Genomic DNA, 20,302 nt, shown 5'->3' on the forward strand with positions numbered 1-20,302 from the left:
GCCACCTGCCTCTGATGTGAGTCATTCCTGGCATGAGCGATCAAAACCGCTCTGTCCGCAGGACACTGCGGTCCTGAGAAATGCAGGCTGCATTTCTGGCCCTGGCTGGGGAGGAGCGCATCGGGACCCCACCCCCGGGGCAGCCCAGGTTCCATTTCCTGGAGCTCAATGAATGAAGAGGTCAGCATTTCTGACACCAGGACCGAAGGCATCTTCCACCCCCTCGCTCTGGCTCCACTGTACAACTTTCACTGAGCCCAGCGCTGGTTCCGTTTGCTCTAGAGCTGCCCACACGATCAACAGGGATAATTTATGCATTTTTTAAAGGGCAAATTTTGGGTGCCCACCAAGTCTTAGCAAAATGTCATAGCAGGAGGATCTAGCTCCGTGAACCTTCTCCCTGGAGCTTCCTCTTTAAAGTCTGCACACAGGTAAACAACAAGACACCCAGTGAAATAATGCACAATGCTGACTTCAACTGGAATTTCGTTAACTTGTGGGAACTACGATTTTAGTCAGGGTGACCAGACTTTATCTATAAAGGGGCAAACAGCAAATACTCCTGGCGTGTGGGCCACAAGACCTCTGCCAACCTGGCCTGGACGCAGCTACCGACGACACACATCCACACGGCCTGCCTGCGTCCCAGCATCACCGTGGGCATGAAGGAGAGCACACGGGCCGTCGCTTGCCAACTCCTGTGCTAAGAATATTCTTAGGAAAATCCAAAGAAGTGCCATTTAGATTTTTGCTGTCTGCTCGTTCTACCCTGCTTCCTTCCCAAGATGTTCAGACACTAGAAGGGACCCCGGCCACCTGCCTCCTCTCTCCACGTGCACGGCCACAGGGGTAGAGTCCCCTGCTCTGGGGCCATGTGGAAGGACCCCCTGCCCCTGCCCCAGGACCCTGTCTAATGGCCGGCTGTCAGCTAACCGCCCCCTTCTGGAGGACAAGGTGGGCTTTCTCCCAATCCACGGAGAACCCTCTACACCCCTCTCTCCAGACCGAGATCTCCCGTTCCCTCACTACCCCCTCATTTCCGTTAGTTTTCCAGCCTCTCTGGGTTTATTTCAGCCCTCACTCACCCCTAAAAACACCCACCCTCCCTTAATTTGCATCCTGTAGTGACTCTTTCCCTTTCTTTCTCATAGAAACTTCTCTGCAGAGCCCACGACACCCCCATTTTACCTCCCACCACTTGACTGGAATGACCCCTGTGACGCCCTCACCAATGGCTCCTGGTTCCCAAGCCCAAGGGGGCCAGCTGTGACAGCCAGCCCTGGCCACTGCAGGAAACCCTCCCCACCCCCGGCTTTTAAGCCATGGAGTGTTTCTGCCCCATCTCCAACTGTCCTCTCCACCGCTCCCTGCCCACGAGACAGAGTCCGCGTCTGTTCATGACGGTACCCCGAAAGTCAGGAGTCGCCTCTCACAGGGAAAGCATGTCGTCGAATGGAAAGACTTCTAGTTCTTAAAAGCTGGTCCCCCAGGGCTCTGTCTGCCACCCCCTTCTCCCTAGCACCCTCCAACCACACTCTTTCTCGGGGGATGGCTGTCACCCAAATCTGCACAGGTGCACACACAGCTTGAGCCAAATTCTTTTCTTCACTGGGTGTTTCCATAATCCACAGTACAAATACGTATCAATATGTGTATGTTTTCCACTTGGGCTTCTGAACACAGAAAATCCTTTCTAAGAGACACAGAGTACTTTAAACACGCATTAAAGGACTTCAATGCCCTAAAAACAAAGAACATAGTTTGTAGTCTCTCCACTTTATAAAAACAACAAAAGGTCTCGACATCAAAGCCCAAGGCTCACAGAAGCGAGCTGGCGTACTCACCAACGCGACTCAGTGCAATCACTGCTGCAGCGCTGGACACTGTCACAAGTATTTCCTGCCACCCTGAGCCCTGGCTCTCCCTTAAGTGACACGTGCTACTGTGTACTCAGGCGATGGCTTTCCAGGTCTCTGGAGTGGGCTGCAGCTCACAGAGACAGGACAGGGACACGCCTCGCAGCAGGGACGGTAACGGTGAGAGGTGAACGCGTCCAGGCCCTCTGGCAGCCTGAGAACCACTGGTGCCTCCCCACAGGGCAGCGCCTGAGCCTGCGCGTGCGGCTCACAAAGCTACCTGTGCACGCTCCTGCCCGGGAAAAGCCGATCAGGGAACAGCCGCATGACAAATCCCATTGAACTCACCGACAACCACAGTGTGTGCACTCTGTTAGGAGGCTGCCCCTGGGAGGTGGGGCTGGGGGACCTTCTATCCTCTGCCTTTGTTCTGCAGTATTGTAAAGCATTGATGCCAACGCATATGCTGCTCTTACAAATAGATAAATCAATGAGGATTATTCTTATCCTGGAGAAAAACACCTGGGATGAGGCAAAGCCACTGTGCAAACCCAGAGACCCTGGAGCTCTGGAGCCCGTGCTGACGTGCACACAGAGCTCGAGCCCACGCAGGGGCCGCGCTTCCCCCCCCACCTGCCAGGAGGCACCCAGAACGGAAGGGCTGGCTGCAGCCCGTCCCTCCGCAGCTCGTCCCTCCGCAGCTGACTGCCAGGTTGGAAATCAGACGAGGGGAAATGGCCAAGAGAGTCTCTACACAGGCTTGTCGGGGTGCTCCCGACCTGGTAGGCCCTGGATTTGACCTCTCACCTTTCACCTCTCTCCTTGGCTAAAAATGAACTGCCCACTCTTTGTCTGAGCAAGAGTAGAATCCGGGGCTGAGCGGATGAGTGTGAAAACGAGCCCCCTCCTGCAGACCCCCCCGGTGTTCTGCGGGAAAGACACTGAGCGCTGAGAGGCAGCGGTGCAGAGACCCCTGGGATCACATGCCAGCTGGCTGGGAGGGAATCCCACCGACTCCCCGTCACTTCCCTAAAGCCCGAAGACCCCCCCAATGCAGGCCTTACCTGGCCCGGGAGGCCTCATCCTCCTCCCCAACCCCATCTCCCGATATCACCCACAGTGCGTCTTCCCCCCCGGGGCCTTGCCTGTGCTGTGCCCTCCACCCGGCAGCCTTCCCCGATGAGGGGCTCCTACGTGTCCTCCAGGCTCCAGCTCCCCACGCCCAGGAGGCCCTTCTCCCTGGGCCCTTCACGAGTCTGTCCCGAGGTGGTTTGCTCCATCTTCTGTAGGTGAAAGGGAAGCGCAGCGCCGGCAGGCCCTGCAGAGACTCCGAACGCCCACTCCCGGTCTGCCGAGAAGCCGTGGCCGGCCGTGACCTTCCACCCAGTCAGCCTTGTCCTGCCTCTGACAACGAACGTGACTTCAAAAGCTCTTACATTTGAGGTGCGTGACCCAGTGTCCCCCAGCCCCCTGGTCCCACCTCAGCACAGAGGCCGTCCCCTGCGTCAGCGCAGTCACCCTCGGAGCCCCACCCCCACTCTCAATAGGGCCTGGGGGCGTCCCAAGGTCAGGCCCCCTCTGCCACCACGGACAGCCGTGGCCCTGATGGAGAGCGAGGTGGCCCCTGAGTGCAGCCGCAACCTCGCGTGAGGAGACCCACATGGTCACGTGAACGAAGCCAGAGAACAAAGCATGGTAATATCATGTGAGAATGGACCGGCTCCGATCCTGGGCCCGGGCAGAGGCCTGCACTCATCGCTCATCCACTCATCCACTCATCTGTCAGACATCACTCATTCACTGAACGCGAGTGTCTCCGACGTGCTAGAGTCCTTCCCCCTGTGGAACCACGCCCAGTGAGGGCAACAGGAGAAACAGGGACACAGGTAGTAAACAAGACCATTCTGACTCAGGAAGGCTCTGTGCAGACAATGACAGGTGACGGTGAGGTGCACAGTGACCTCTGGGCACAGGGCTGCAGGGAAGACGGTGAGAGTCAGCCCCGTGGCTGGTGTGCAGGGAGCACGGTGGCCCCGGGGGGGGGGGGGGGGACGGGGACAGGCCGGGCGGGGGCCGGGCCTCTCTGGTGGCAGTGGGGAGACAGACAATTCAACTCCTCTTTCCTTCCCATCTCCCTGCAAACCGTCCCAAACCTTCACCTTGTCTATCGCATTAAACACTTGGTTTCCAAAGCAGAAGACCTAACAACTAGACAGCTTGTCCAAAAATAGGACCAGGAAGGGAGGGTAGGGTGGGGGGGATCAGGCTGAGACTCGCCAGGGAGGGCCGTGGCCGTGGCCGCAGGAAACTTAACTGCTCAGTGATGACGAATCTGTAGGAATGAAACACGGGGTTTGCAGTGACTCCTCCAACGGGCTGTGGTTTCTGGAAGCCTGGCCAAGATCATGACTGAGATGGGGGGGGCAGGGGAAACTACAAAACCAGTTTCACTTTATTGCCACAAACTCTGATGTGGGCCAAGGGCAAGTTGTGCTCCCTCCTCCCCGGGCAGACGGAGACTCAGGGGCACACAGGACCCCTCCCTCACTGAACTGACCCGAGGAAGCCACCCAAACACTCTCTCCCAAAGTTCGCCACATCGAATAAAAAGAATTGATCGTTTAAGTCTTCTGGAAAACATTAGAAGGAAATGACCGTAAAAACCGCCTCCTGGGTTACTGCTTTGCCGCAGCTGGCGGGGGCTGCTTGGGCCGCTGTGTATTTCGCCTCTGGCCGCGCCAGTGAGCTTTTCTCTGCGGCAGTGAAGGAACAAGCGTCCCGGCAGGCCCACGAGAGCACAGTTCCCCGACCCATGGAGACGCCGCGAAGGCCCTCACGAGAGGGAGGCGCACGCTCCCATGCTGTGCTGGGCCCGTCCACGGAGGAGACCAGGCAGCGCGGTTCGCACGGCTTCTGGAAAGCTCTTTTACCGGTGGGCCAGGAGGTGTGCTCCGAACCACGTGTGGGCGGTGGGCAAGGGGAGGGACACGAGTCGACCCTGAGCCCCGGGGACCGGGGAGGCACCTCTGCTGCCCTGTGGCTTCCTCTCCACCAAAACCGCACTGACCTCCCCTTCTAGCCGCCACTTCCTGTCCCGTCTCCCCACCCGGACAACCCCAGGCCTTGCCCTCTGCACGCGTCTGGCGCTCCACATCACCGTGGGCTGCGGTCACAGGGTCTTGCTCACGCCCCACTCCCACCAGGCGGCACCACGCACACTCTGCACACGGCAGCTGTGCCTCGGTGGACCTGTCCGCGTTGCCGTGGCTCAACTCAGACAGCCGGGACACGGGTGTGTGCGATGTCGGACCCTCAGCCGTGCACCTGTGTGGACACGCACATCCCCAGGCCCTCCCAGGCGCACCTGGCTCACCACTTCCACGACGTCCAGAACCGCAGGTGTCGGGTGGGGAAGGGGCGCGGCAGAGCCGGCAGAAATGCAGGGGCACCGAGAGTCGCGTCCCACGGAAGCCAGGAGGCGGGAAAGGCTGGATGGGGCCGGCGGAACAGAAAGTAGGTGGCAAAGTGACAAGGGCTTCCCCACAGGAACTAAAACTAGTGCTGTGCCCCCTCAGAAGGCTGCGGCTGAACCTGCTCCATCGCAGAAGACGCCGCCACAGACACAGCTGGGGGCTCCGGGCCAGGCCGCGTCCCACAGCGGGACACTCACTTCCCCCTTTTCATTCCTTACGATTCCACTCACTCAAACCAACGTGAAGGGGGGAGGAAACAGCAACACACAGATGCTGGAAGCTTCAAGCAAGAAAAGGAGAGAAAAACTTACATCGAGATAAAGTCAGGCTTTGGAACAGTGGCTTTTAAAGCTTTTGGGTCACGGACCCGGTTGGGAACCTGATTAACCATGAATCTGCTCCCAAGAGACCTAAACAGAGGCGGTGGGGACACAGGCCCCTCTGCCCCCACTGGGTCCACTCCGAGACTGTTGCGAACCCCCAGGTTCAGTGAGGAGACACCGGATGCTCTTCTCCGTAGGGGTTTCTGGGTTGCTGGGCGCCCTCGGGAACCCACGTGGACTCCCACCTCCAGGTGCACACTTCACACCCTGTCTGTGCACTCCAGGCAGCTGAACATCAGCCACGACACTGTCCCAGTGACCCGTCACCCCACGTCCCTCACCCAGGTACATCAGGAAGGGGCCGAGGGGCCGAACTGAGCCCGTCCCCATCAACCCAAGCAGCCGCCCGGCACTCACCATCACAAGCTCCTTCTGGAAGGACTTCCGGTCTTTGCTCTCCGTGTTGTTGCAGTCCTCCTTCAGCTTCTCCAGGACAGACGCCACCCGCTCGGGCTCACTGTCCAGCTCTGCCCGGCAGAAGAAGGTGAGCGGCAGGTTCACGTAGCCCAGGGCGTCGGCAAAGGAGCGCCAGCTGCTGATGTTCTCCATGAGCAAGGTCCTCACCGAGGCGTAGATGTAGGTGAGGAACTTGCAGGGCCGGAGGATCTGCTCCAGCAGCACCGAGGTGCTCAGCTCGGGCCCCGAGAGCAGGCTGGGCCGGGCCCTGCCGACCACCAGCACGTTCTTGGCGTGCACGAGGCCGACCTTGCCCTGGTAGTAGCCGATGTACCACTCCTTGGTCCACAGCTGTCCCTTGAGCCTGATGCGCTCCTCACTGAGCAGAGCGATCCCGTCGCCCTTCTTGTACTCCAGCAGGTAGTGGTTCTTGTTCTGCCGCACCACGGTCTTGAGCAGCTTGCCGAACTTGAGGCTGGTCACGGGCCGGTCCTGAAAGGTCGGGTACTTGGTGGTGGCGGCGAAAGGGGACAGAATGATTTTCCCGACTTCGTTCTTCTTGAGAAACCTCCTTTGCCCGGACGGCTTGATGGCACTTTTCGGGGGTGGCTGGGGAGTCTGGACGCAGAACTGGGTCAGGATGGCCTCCTGGTCATCCTTCACCTGCACCCGCAGCGTGAAGTCGGAGAGCTCGCCGGGGTTCTGCGAGGTGATGGGGAATATGAGGCGGCTCACCCTGCCCAGCTTCATCTGGAAGCCCCGCACGACCTTGGCTTGCTCCCCAGCCTTGACTTCATAATTTGTCATATTGGAAAACATGCAGACTTTGAGATCCTGGGGCCTGGGCAAGATGAACTGGTGCTTGCCCCACAGCTGCAAGGCCACTGGGGCGGGGCTGGGGGCCTGGCGGGTGACCTCGCTGACCAGGAGCGTCTTTGGGGCACAATCATGCCCGAAAACGGTCACCACTGTCTTGAAGGATGGGTGGATGTGTTTGGGGCCATAGAGACCCACGGTGACTTTTTTGTGGATGAAGTCCCAAACAGTGGAGGGGTAGAGGATATTTGGGCCGTGGGCAACAATGGCCAGGTACATACAGGGCTCCAGGTTGTCCAGCTGTACCTGGATCGTGTCCCCGTAGCTGTAGGCGAGTGGGATGGAGACGTACGGTCCTTCCTTTGAGTCGCTCCTCAGGCACTGGAGGGCCACTGTGCTTTTGCTAAAAAGGTCATTCTTCACCTCGGCTGAAACTTTCATCTCCAAGATGATGAAGGTTCTCACTTCCAGGTTGCTGAGTTTGACCTCTAAAATGGGGCTGATGCTGCTGGATTTGTCGCTGTTCAGTTCCAGCGGGGGGTCCAGCAGGGCTTTCATGGAGATCTGCTGCGTCTCCCCAGGGCCCACGTGGCCCTCGGGCACGTGGATGCTGATGCTGGTGTCGGGAAGCTGCACGGCGCCCCCCGAACTATCCAGCTTGCACACGATGTTTGTCTCCACGGCCTGGGTCTGCCCCCACCCGGGGCTTTGGCCGAGCAAGTCCAAGTCGTGGCAAGACCGCGCCAGCTTCCGGTGGTTCAGCCAGGCAGTTCGAAAATCCTCTCGGCTCTGAAATTGCTCGGGCGCAGGTGACTTCAACCCCGTGAAAAAATTCGATGACGTGGGAACGTCGGCCTTGGCCTGGAGGACAGAGAGCTCCGACAGGCTGTAGGAGCGCTTGCTCCTGAAGAAGGGGTTGTCCCGCTTGGCCGGCTGCTCTGCGTGGAGCCCGTTGGTGACCGGAAGCTCATCAAAGATGTTGCCGGTGCTGTTCGTGGTTGCAGAGCTGGACTCTGTGAACGAGGACGTGCCCGTATCAAAAAGCAGCAAATCCACAGTACTTTTGGGGTTCAGCTCATCCAAGCTGGGCATCACTGGCACGTTCCCATTCAGAAATGGGTTGGTCTGGACCCCGTTCCAGAAAGGGTTGTTACTGTACGTTCTGCCCAACCCTTTCTTGTCATCCGGCCATCCCCCGAGCAGCTCCAACTCTGTGGCGACTTCGTCCGGGCTGTCCGGGAGGTTGTCGATCATGCCGCTGTCGCTCAGGGTCGAGTTGCGGTGGTTCAGCGGCTGCACGTAGGAGGCAGGGATGTAGCCCATCTCGGTGGTGTTGTGTGCGTACCACCACTCGCCGCCCGACGTGTCCAGCACGTAGAGGTGGTCCCCCTTGGAGAACTTCAGGGTGGTGAAGTTGGTTGGGCAATAGTCCTTGATCGCGATCACTTCCTTTGCGTTTCCAAAAGGTGTGGGGCTGTCCGCCAGCAAGGCACTGGGGGAAGGCACTGTGCAAAAAAGAAACAGACGGTGAGGGCGAGGCCCGTGGGTGTCACGGACACTTCAGAGGGTAGGGAGAGAGGGGGTGTGAGGGAGCCGTGGACCACAAAACCAGGCAAACAACCAACAGAAACAAACCAGAGTGAAGTTCAGCCCGTAACTCACTCGGCCAGTGACTCACTCGGGACAGCACGGTTGCTACACGGTCACTTTCCAATCCGTGGGAGGACCACAGAGAAAGTCTCTCGCTCACCCACAGGAAGGCAAATCAGCGCAATGGGATATTTAACATGTCCCCACAGTCTAAGCACCTCATCTGACCCAATTCTTCTAACTTCTTAACGGAACTGCTACTAGGTACAGAGAGAAGCTGAATGCGATGTATTAGAAAACACAGGGGTGTTATGAGCTGGCCAACTCATTGCATTTAACTCGGAACTGGAAATGAACAGCCTCAACAGCCTCTCAGTAACGTGTAGGAGCCCATTCCAAGTTCTGCCTTAACACCGAATATGTCACGGAGGGAAAGACTCCCTTGACAATCAGGCCCGGTTCTTAAATCCCCAAGTTCAACCTATTCCCCAAGAAACTAAACTGTTTTCTTTAGAGGAAAGAAACAGTGTGAGGTCAGTCTCTTTCAACCTCTTTTAAATGATCATTCAAAATCACTACGTGAAAAGGGACTGCCCACAGACCCTGAAAATCAGAGGTTATGCCCGATTGTCATTCACAGTGCTATTAAACCAGTGTGTGAGCAGTCTGGAGAATTCCAACACTATAAAAAGTGAATCGAGTTAATTTATGGTTCTTGGCATTAAACTATGTATGTTACCAACGGAGACAGCAATCCAAACAGCAAAAAAGAACCATCTAAATAACTGGTGTGCACTTTGAAAAATAATGGATATGATTAAAAACCCAAGACTTCTCTCCCTCCCATACATGAGAAAGTGTACTCAGAGGAGGAAGAAAGTTCTTTCTGACAAAAATAAGCCCAAACATTTCTGCCCAGGACCTCCTAACCCCCGCCTTCCCAAATTGCCTTGTTTACAGAGTTTGCTGATATCTGCCTTCTTGTACCAAGCAAGTGAAAGAAAGGAAACTTTTTTTAAGTTGCCTCTGCAAACGAGCAAACAAAAGACTAAATTTTTAGTTGATAACTAAACCTACATCTTTTCAATATGTAATTGAGTCAACAGTCATCCTACTCTATCAAGTTGGCCCTCCAAAAAAAAAAAAATCATCTGCCAGTTTCCTTTCCCTTTGGAAAAGAATAATGAAAATTAAATTATATTTCATTGGCAAAGTCTTAGGAAATCAAACAGGAAGTTTCTATTAATTTACACTAATTAGGCTACAGAGATGCGTTTGGCTGAGAGTGTGGCTGGTCTTGAAGCCTCACCTACCCCCTCCTGTAAAACTACATTGTCTTTCTGGGGTGTTTCCGAAAACCTGGCTTTGGGGCCCCTAGACCTGGAATGAATTGAGGCCTTAGAAGCTGTGTGATCTCTGGAGCACGAGATTCTTCACGATGGAGAACAAGCGTCTTTCCTCCGCGGGCTTTGGTGAGGATGAAACAAAGGGAACGAGCTTACAAAACGTTTTGTGAAAACAGACACCCCCACCACACTCCTGATGTTATTTTTCTCCATAGCCACTCTGTCATGTACCTGAGGGGGTTCGGAACATGCTACCCCAAACTATGGCACCATGAATATTTTAAAGTTGAAGGAGTTTGAGAAACAGCAGGTGCAGGGAGGACTCCCTGACCTTCCCCTGGAGCAGGTCCTCGGACCCCCGGGTGAGAGGTGCCCTCCCTAAGCCTGGAGGACAGAGCGTCCTCGTCACCAAGGACTCAGGCAATCTGAACGCACAACCCTTGCTGCTCCCCTTGTTCGCTACGCTGGGGTCGGGCTTTTGCTGTCCTATCACTTCTCTCCACGGCTCCACACTTCATCAGACCTAGGACAAAAACACTCAGGTTCAACTGTTTCTTTGGGTCTTCATTTCCTTATGAAGGAATATCTGCGTAATATTTTCGTAATACACACCCAACCTATGTTAAGTAGGTTTTCATGCTCTTCTCTCATTAATCTTTTGTTGCAGAGGCCCAAGCCAAGAACTCAGAGGGTAGAAGAAAACGACATTTTTCCTTCCCTGTGTACCTTACATATTTGTTTTGACTTTGGGGGGTGGGGAGGGTCTCCATCTCCCCATCAGGGTATAAGCACCACGACAGCTGTTTTGTTTGCTGTTGTGTCCCTGGTGCCTCGCGCACAGCCTGGCACGTGGCGTGGGCTCAGTGAATAATTGTGGAAGGAATGGTCACCGTGCACACTTCGTCGGCACGGAGAGGCCACACCCATGCCACTGGATGGTGGTGTCGGTCACAGCAAAGTCTGCATTCCTTTGGCTGTGCCCTTATGCTGTGAAATCACAACAAGACAGGTAATCACTTGGCATGAAACGGGAGTGAACAAAAACAATAAGAGAAAGAAAACGGCTTTGGGGGAGAGGCGGGAGGGAGGGCTGTGGGCTGGGCTGAGGCTAGGATCCACCAGCAATTCTCCCCACTTGTTTTCTAGTCCTTGTCCTCAGAAACATAAACCGTTTTGTATCCTCGACACATCTACTGGAAATGTCACATAAAAACTAAAACCAAATGAAAATTCAGTAAAGCTTGCCAGCCACTAAAATCTTGTTAGAATCCTTCAAACAATCCTTATGACTGACCCTTCCCCAGGATAATTCCCTTTCAGCAATATTTTCAAAACTAAAAAACAAAAATAATTAAGCAGGCTTTGTGCACAGCCTAAAACACATCAATGCAAATGATCATTTCAGCTTTTTTTTTTCTTTAACCAGACTGAAGATAAGAGGGTTTTACTTAAAATTCCAAGCACCTTCCTTAGAAGTGGTCACATAGATTTCACTCAAGGATCCGGCTCGTCCAAGGGGAAACTGCCCCCCTCCCCTCTGGGACCCCCAGGAGGTGGATGTGCTGTGGACTCCCTTCGAGGCGAGGCCCTCTATCTGTCAACTACCACCGAGCACCTGGGGACACCGGGGAAGGGCTTCCACTCCATCGAACGCCAGAAAATCCCTACTGAATTCCACCTTAATGAATTCTGGGGCACGTTGCCCAGATTCACAGCTACCTTGATTTTAATACCAAAAAGACTCCCTGGGTGTTAGGAAGTTGAACGCACTGCATAATGTATTTCCCATCTCTCTGCCTAAGTTCTTACGCAGGCAAAACATTCATCAGAGCAGAAGATTCCACAGCAGATATTTCGGCAGGAATAAATTCCCACCTTGAAGTCTGTCTATCATTGGGGTGCGATGCCGCCTAATTCCGCCAGGGTCACATGCTGCCCCTCGGCAGAGTCCAGAGGGTCTCCGGCCGATCTGTCAACCTCAGATTCCCAAACACCCTTCTTCCCAAGCGGACCTGCCCCTCCTCACATTCGGGGCTGTCTTGTTTGTCTTCCTCCCTTCCCTGAGGTATTCTTTTAGAAATAACAGCCAGTATTTCCTCCCAGATCATTATTTTTTAAAAATTCAGCTCTCTGTCCCTGGCCTTAAGACCCAAACCGCATAATTTACCCCCACATTTTCTAGCTTTAACACTGATTAGTTGGGCTATAAAGTAAGGAAACAACGTGCTTTACTAGAACCTGAAAAATAAATGCTTCCGTTACTTATAGCAACACCTGATAACTCTGTTGTTACCTTATTAATAAAATCTCATGGTCCTTTTGCTGGTCTTTTCTCTTAAAGAGCATTTACAGCAATGCACAAACCAGAGACGGGAAGCGTAATAATCACTGAGTCGGACATGAACACGGCATGTGTGACTTATAGTCCAGCAGGGGAGAGCCCGCAATTGTATCCAGGGGATAGCAGTTTGGGTCAAGAAACATTTATTTAGCGCTGACTTTGTGCCGGGGCTAAGGATGGAAAGGCAAGTTCCTCCTGTGCAGCTGTGCTCCAGGAAGCACCGGGGGTGATTTCAACAGAACGTGCCAAACGCTAAGAGAAAGCAAACTAACGATGACATTGGTGGTGACGGTGACGCTGCTGCAACTGCACAAGGCACGCAAGACAGACTGTGCACGGCCGAGTCAGGGTAGACTTCTAGGAAGAAAGTGACGCACGGGTACCCATTTCGGTGTCCAAAAGACAGGTTTTCTCATCAACCCAATTTTATGAGGCCGCTGGCAGCAGTGAGCAGCGGGGTTGTTAAACCCTGGGGCTGCCTTCTGGACCAGGTGTTGGCAAACCACGGCCCCTGGCCAAAGGTGGCTGGCAGTTTTTGTAAATAAAATTGTCTTGGAACACAGCCATGTCTGTTTGTTTGCCTACTTCTAGGGCTGCTTTCGAACTGCAAGACCAGGATTGAATAGCCGCAAAGATCGCAAAGCTTAAATTAGTTACAATCAGACCCTCTGCAGAGAAAGTTTGCTGAGCCCCGTCCCAGTTGACCTTTTCTCTTCTCTAGTGTTCTCAGCATGTCACTACTCACCACCCTCTCCTTTCCCCTAGGTTTCTGTACCACCAAGACCCCTTCCTAACTGTCGCCAAAACTCCTCAGGAGGAAGCAGACATATTTATTCTGTATTAAGAAGGGGTTTCATTATTAAGGAAGACATGCAAAACCTCCTCTCGACACACCAAAAAACAAGACAAGTGACTACGGTTCCAGGGCTGAACTGACAACACGATTAGAGCTAAAATGTAATCATCTGAAAGCTAAACTGGCAGCCTTTAAAGCAGAAAGTTCCTGGGTCTGAAGGCACTTGCAAATCCACTCTTCCCTCAGCTGCAGTTCGGTCCCCAGATGCTCACCTTTGACGTCGTTAAAGCTCGTCTCTGAAAACCCCTCGCTCAGGTCGATCAGAGTCCCCTCTGACTTGCAGCGGGGGAGGCCGCTGGAGTTGGCAGCTCGGATCCGCTGAGCCGCCATCTCGAAACTCGCCGCCTGCGTGAGCTGCTAAGGCCTCATGTTTCTTCCTGCAGTCACTCCAGCGGGTGCCGACGCCTCCGTCTCAGGCAAACACGCGGCACGGCGGCATCAACCTGGCAACGTGCTTCCTCCTGAAAGGAAAGGAGGAAAAGACAGTTTGCCTTGAGCAAGTGGAACATGGCTTCAACAGGACTTTTATGGGAAGTGGGAATCCTCTTTCTTGCAGTGCAGACGGACCCATTTCCTCTCTCCTGGCCTCCGAGAGCAGAGTGCGCTCGCCCCGGCCTCTGAGCCCACTTTGTGCTCTGCTCATCGGCTCCCTGGGCACACACAGCCTGGGCAGTGTTTCCTGGCTGCCGCCTGCACCTGCTCCTCCTGGGGGCACAGTGGGGTTTGTGAAATCAGCTCTAGCATCTGCCCAGCCCGTTCACTGCAGTCAAAGAGGAGGACAAAACAGGACTGTGCAGCCCATGCTACTCGTCCCTGGGCACAGGAAAGGAGACACCAGCCTCCGTCTGTCCAGAGAGGGGCTGGTCACGGCGGAAGGAGCAGCCATCGCGGTGACTCGGCGCAATGGCTTTCGTCCCCCTGCAGTGGCCGAGAGGGGATGTACCTGCTCACCTGCTCCTAAAATCCTCCCCGGACCCCAAACAGACCATTGTGAGTACAACACAAACTGGCCATAAAATATTCCTGGTGGGACTTATGCACACGCACCTGGGCAGATTTACTGAACCACCGTAGTGTTACGAAGCCAGCAAAGATGCTTCTGTAGGAGAGAGCACAATTCATTCATGGTGAGAGCAAACAGAGGCACCGACCATCCGGCTCTTGGGGACTTTTTTGTACAGCAAAGAAAGGGCGTCCAGCCCCTCTGTGGACCATGCCTATTGGGCTATCTCCTCCAGAGACCTTCCTGGGGAGATGCCATCAGCACAAGGATGAAACTGAAGCTCTGCTCCTCTACAAACCCCTGTCTCTATGCAGAGCCAAGCAGAGGACAGAGAATGCCACTTGCGCCCCCAGAGAGCCCCTTTGTGCTCCTGGCTGGGGTGTCATTGGCTCTGTCCTTGTTCCTACAATAGAATCCTCTCCCCTAGACTCCTCTTCACAGCTCAGCAGAGTGCAACCTCACCTCCACTGGCTGCCTCGGGACAATGACCGCCCCCCCAGGTCTGTCCACTGGGATCACCCCGCTTCCCCTGATGGACCTTCCAACAGTCTCCTGTGTCGACTAGAAACAGATGCTGACATTTATGGTCCCTCAGCTTACAGCAGCGACCGTGCTACACACTCTGCCAGACACCATCCCACTGGGTCCTCCAGAGCCCTATGAGGTGGGTACTAGGCTTAGGTGCGCTTTGCAGATTCCATGACAACAGGCTTGGAGAGATCACTACGGCAACGTGCCCAGGGTAATGCCGCAAAGATGCAAGACTGACAGACACTCTTTGCTCCCCACCTTGCCAGCCGTTTCTTCCCAAACCCAGAGTCCATCCCAGGGCTTTGCAGCCAGCAAGGCCACTGAAGCTCACTGCTGTCCACCCCAGGGGGGCCCGTGATTTTCTCAACACAGCCCTTCAAGGTCATGCCACTCCTCTGCTCAGAAACCTCCAGGTGGTGCTCACTGCCCTTAGAAAAGCAAAGTCCAACTTCCTGGCCCTGCGATGCAAAGTCCCCCACTACTTGGTTTTCACCTGTACCTCCAGATTTATTCATTGTCGACCTCAACCCCCAAATCCATCCCCGGCCACGTTCGGACTTGCTGCTTCTCAAGCCTGCCTGGCACTGTCAGCTTCTGCCTCTGTGTAATTCCTTTGCCTGCTCCCTGGAGTAGCCCGACTCTCACCTGCGCTTCCAGGAGCCCCTCTTCTCTCTCCCACCTCCCCCAGCTCTGTGAGGTCCTGGGGTGGTTCCGAGTGCTGGCCTTGGACCTGTGGAGCCCACATCCCGGAGCCTCAGATCCAACTCGCTCGAGTGGAAGCACTGCGCCCTTGACTGTTCCTTGCTCTACTAGAAAAGTTACTGTTGGGGTAGAAGGCATGATTTTCTGATTTACTTAACAATGAACTCATGCAGGTTCATTATGCTATTTTCTCCATTTATGTACATGCTTGAAAATGTGCACAAAATGTTAGAAAAAATTAGGAAAGTAATATTAGGAAATATATATTACACCTGCCTTCCCAGGCACGTGCCAGGAATGAACGTGTGTGTGAGCATGGCTATCTTCCCTTGACCAGGAAAACCCCTAGGAAGCCATCACCTCAAATGCCCAGGCAGCCTGGGCCCCTCAAAGGACACGTGGACATGGCTGGGTTCCCACTCCACTGGCAGGTGACCTGTGAATCCTAGACTCAGATACCCACCTGCCCTCCAAGAGCTCCCTTCAGTGCCTAATGGGCATCTCGAACTTTCTGGGCCAAAAGCCAACTCTGGGGGTGCCTCAAATCTCCACCTCCCACCTTCCCATCTCAGCCAGGGCAGCTCCATTCAGGCCCCAAAGCCTGATATCTTCCCCCATCTTCCCCCACTCTCTCTCACACATGCATGTGTGTACATGCACACACCCCGCACATGCACACAGCCTGCACGCACACACACACACACACTCTGCACAAGCACACAAACACACCCTGCACACACAGGCAGCTCCACTTCCACTTCAGACCATAACTCCTGTCCGACCTCTTCTCAGCACCCTTACACCATCATCTCTCGCTGAATTACAGTAGCCAGCGTCATTCCAGCAGGTCTGCCTGCCTCCACCCCTTAATTAGCAGCCACGGCGTTTTGAAAAGCCAGTCAGACACCCTCAGGACTCTGTTCAAAACCCTCCAAAGGGGGTTTTGAACAGAGCCCCTTCTGAGCTCTTAGGGGGCTTCCACTGTGCTACACTATCTGCACCTGCGTCTGATCCCATATCCTGCTGTCCTCCCTGCCCCCACCTGACGGCTCTGGTCTCCATGCGGTTCCCCAGACACCACGCCCCTGCTAGCACAAGGGGCCTTTGCACACGCTGTCCCCTCACCTGGAAGGCCCAGCCTAGATATCCACCACACTCGGCCCCTCACTGCACTCAGGTCTCTGCCCCAACGTCACTGCAGTGGGAACATCCCTCACCCCACCTCTCTCCCTACCTTATCACCACTGGACACACCGCGCACTTACTTGTCCCTGGCCTGACAGCTCCATGGGAACGCAAGCTTCCTGAGGACTTGGGGCTCAGTTTCCGTTCCCAGTGTTGAGATGGACCTGTGCATCTCAAATACGAAGGAACGGATTCTATTTCAATAGATGGTTTCAGAGGAATTTTGGTAGTATCTTTGGATAATCTCCAAGAAGCCAAATGGCTGAAGCGGCTTGATGCAGGCTGAATTCAGAATTCTGCTCTGTTCCTGCAATCTAAGTTATACATTCCCACAACACTGGTGGGCTTCCTGGGTGGGCACCTTGGACACACCTGCACAGCCTGGCCCTGCAGGCTTGGCCCCTCTCCTCTCAGCAGGTCTTAGTGGCCACGTCTCCAGGGCAGCCAGCAGCACCCTTGCCCTGTCCCCTCCAGACCACACCTGGGTGCAGCACCCTCTACTCCCCGGTGGGAGTGGCTCTAGAAGACAGAGCGGTAAAGCTTACCTGTCTCCTACTCATAGCTGATGAGCTTTTCCCTTTCTTGTGTGAAGGCTGATTCATTTAGAGAGGGAAATCGCTGCTTCTGGCTCCTCCCCAGGACCCGGGAGGTCAGCCTCTGAGCGCACGGCGCCGCTGCACCCAGAGAGAATTACTGACGGATTCCCGTGCAAGCTCAGGGAACCCGCACACACCCCCTCGGCCACAGCTGCTGCCTCACCACTCTCGGATTCCAGAATCTCAGAGCATTCTTGTGGTGGCCTCACTGCCAATGATCTGCCTTGAGAAACCATTAAACAATAAACCAGCCCAGAAAAAACAACTAAGGTGAGCACGTCTGGACGCTTCTCTGGCAGCCGGTGGCCGCGGCCCGTGACCTTGCAGAAGGAAAGCCGGGGTCTGGGGGAGGAACGGGTTTAAATACTGGTCTTGGTTCCTCCCTTGCAATCCATGCGTGCCTTGAGATGACTCATTCTCCACATTTCATTATAATTGCTAGAGTATCATGTTGATTTCATCAAATTTCTCCAGGTTTAGGGAAAAAAGGCATGAGTTTCGACCTGCCCCTGTGATTCCAGCCACCAGCCTCTGTCGCCAGAAACTCGTCAGCTCTGCCCCCCTCACGGCCCAAGCCGCAGCGTGTTTCAGATATCCCGCCCCAGCTGACTGTTTCTCCTGAACCACCTGAAACCCAACTCCCTGGGCTTTGGACACAATTGTTGTACTGGGAATGACTTTGAGACAAGGGACCACAGAGACACCCGGTTTTCAAGGAGTCACTCTGATGACCACGGGGTTGACACCCAGATCCCTCTCTGACTCTGAAAGCAAAGCCACGGAAACTGGCCTCCAGGTCTTGACCCGGCGAGTCTGGGCAACAACCCAAGTGGAGAGTTGACACGTGACTGATGTCCCTGCGGGGCACTTCTAGGAGTGGCTTGGCAGGGAACGCACAGGCCCCTAATCTGGGGGAGGTCGGTTCAACCTACACAATGAAATTCAAACCTTCCCCGCCACACTGGCAGGACACTTCCTCCCCAGCACAGAAATCCGATGACCAGGACCTTCCTTTATCCACCGTGGAACACGAGAGGAACGTGCTGTCCCGTGGCCTCCAAGGCGGGCTGCCTCCTTTGCGGGCAGGAGAGAGCGCGGCCATTGCAGGGCACAGTGGGCACGTCGGGGATTAGAGACTCTTAACAGTGCCCATGTGGGGTGCACGTCCCTAAACAACTGAGTTCCGCTCAGGAGGTGGCAGCAGTGTGGAGGCAGCTGTGTGTCTGGGTGACGGAACGAGGTACGAGGCAGAACCGCGCAGCCCGGTGCCGAGTCTGAGAAAGGGGGGGCCTCCCCGGGGCGTCCCATCTACCTGCGACCACTGCACAGCCGTCACCTTGGTGAATATCTACCGAGCACCAACCTCTAGGAACAAGGCTCTGGCTCAACGCCGGGGACAGGAAGAAATGTAAGAGCTGGTTTTGAGGAACCCGTATCTGAAACACACACAAAGAATGAGAGACGTGGAGAGGAAGAAGAGCGAAGGTTCTACGTAGCAGGCACCGGGGTAGGGACCGGCACACGTTCAAGGCTCTCCTGTCTCCGACTGAGACAACCCAGCAGAGGCTCTCGGAAGGCAAGGGCCTGAGCAAGGGCAGACACTCCTTGCTCCCTCCTCCACTGTGAGAGAGAGAGACGGCTGGAGGGGTCGGAGCAATGACCCGGGATACCGGCCAGTGACAAAGCGAGAAAATCTGCATCTGGGGAATCTCCCAGGCAGGTCAGGGAGAGGACGGAAGGGAGGGCGGATCCTTGTCCCCCAGACCTTCCTCCCACCTGGCTTCCCTCGTCCCCTGGATGTGACCCCTGGCTGTGGGGTTGCCCCTCCCAGTGTGCTGCACTGATCCCACCATTTCCCCAAGTTCAAAGCAACAATCCCAGACTCTTGCGAGGCGCCCACAGCCCGCAGGAGAAAACCCAAACTGCGTGGCTCGGTTTCCAGTCCGCCACACCTTCCTCCGTACACCCCACGCACGCTCGCCAAACACACCTGTTGTTTCTTTCAAAACATCTCCCGACCTTGTGCCTGTCCTTCTCCCGGCCTCCCCTTCTTAAAGACCCATCGTGGCTCCCAGTTTCTGCTCCATCAAGCCTTCCCGTTTGAGAATGATGCCCTGAAACAGCACCTTTGCGAGTGGAATTCATCTCTTTTCTGAGCTCTCCTGGGACACACCGTCGTCTTCTCTGGGCATTTACTGCTTTTACCCCGAGCATCACAGCTGTTATTCTGCTGTTGTTTTTCCTTAGTTCCCCGACTATACTTGTTTCCTTGAAAGCTGGGTGCTGGGCTGCTGTCTTCATAATTTCCCAGCACCGAGCCCAGTGCACGGCCCACGCGGGTGCCTGTTGCCATCTGTCGAACGGATGAATGTTTCCTTCAAACATTCACTCAGCATCACATGCACTGGGGACAACCAAAAACCACGGGGAATGCAGGACCCGGTCTCTTCCCTCCACTGCTTATAATTTAGGACAACACACACATGAAACCGACACCACAGGAGAGAGGGTGGGGGTCCCACCGTGTCTTCTGGGCGTGCATGAGACGGAAGCCCACAGACATGTCCGCTCGCTGTCCAACACGTGCCAAGGGTGCTGCCCTCCGCCCACAGCGCCCCTCTGTGCCCCACCTGCCGCCGAAACCACAGCGAGCTCAGAGACTGCCCAGTGTGCCGCCTGCCGAGCGCTCACCAAGCACGGGGCTTGGCAGGAGGCTCATCACGATGGTTTGCGGTCTGAATCACATGGGAGAGCCCACCCACCCGTGCGGCACGGCCGACAGCAGACAGGCTGTGAAGTGGGACCTTGTGATCAGCCCAGACTAGGAACACTTCCAAGCTCTGGGCCCCAGCCAGGGACCAGGAAGAAACAGTGCTATTATCTCCGAAGATGAGAGGTCCAGCCATGTGACGGGCTGGCCAGGGGGCTGGAGTCTACTCCCGGCTCCCACCTGACACATCAATCAAGACCGCAAAGCTTCAGCAGTAGAAGGATTTGTGCTTTCCAAACAAACACTAGTCACTGATTTACCATCTTCCTTTTAAAAGAAATCAAATATTTAATAATTCTCTTTAAATCAACTCACTTTTTACAACTTGTTTACTTAAAAGGGAGCTTTCTATCAGTACCTTAGATAGACTATCTTGATATATCTTTTGTAGTAACATTAACTTAAAAGAATTTTTTTAAGTGCTTCGTAGATATGACCCTGGGAGACGCAGAGCTGGC

The 20,302-nt window shown here is 54.8% G+C and overlaps 1 protein-coding gene across 2 annotated transcripts in view; it reads right to left on the bottom strand.

Annotated features, from left to right (window-relative positions):
• SH3BP4 (SH3 domain binding protein 4) overlaps positions 1 to 20,302 on the bottom strand; it is an 83,850-nt gene that overhangs the window by 5,935 nt on the left and 57,613 nt on the right. The window contains exons 2-3 of one of the 2 annotated variants that reach the window (XM_069465767.1): positions 13,270 to 13,518; positions 6,070 to 8,429 (exon numbers count right to left, since the gene is read on the bottom strand). In XM_069465767.1, coding sequence (XP_069321868.1) covers positions 6,070 to 8,429; positions 13,270 to 13,387 — 2,478 coding nt within the window. In that variant the 5' untranslated portion in view covers positions 13,388 to 13,518. Of the gene's footprint in view, positions 1 to 6,069; positions 8,430 to 13,269; positions 13,522 to 20,302 lie in introns of those variants that run through there. The other variant, XM_069465759.1, reaches the window with a different exon arrangement.

The sequence above is a fragment of the Eulemur rufifrons genome, chromosome 1, assembly GCF_041146395.1.
Source record: "Eulemur rufifrons isolate Redbay chromosome 1, OSU_ERuf_1, whole genome shotgun sequence".
In the NCBI taxonomy this organism is placed as follows: Eukaryota; Metazoa; Chordata; class Mammalia; order Primates; family Lemuridae; genus Eulemur; species Eulemur rufifrons.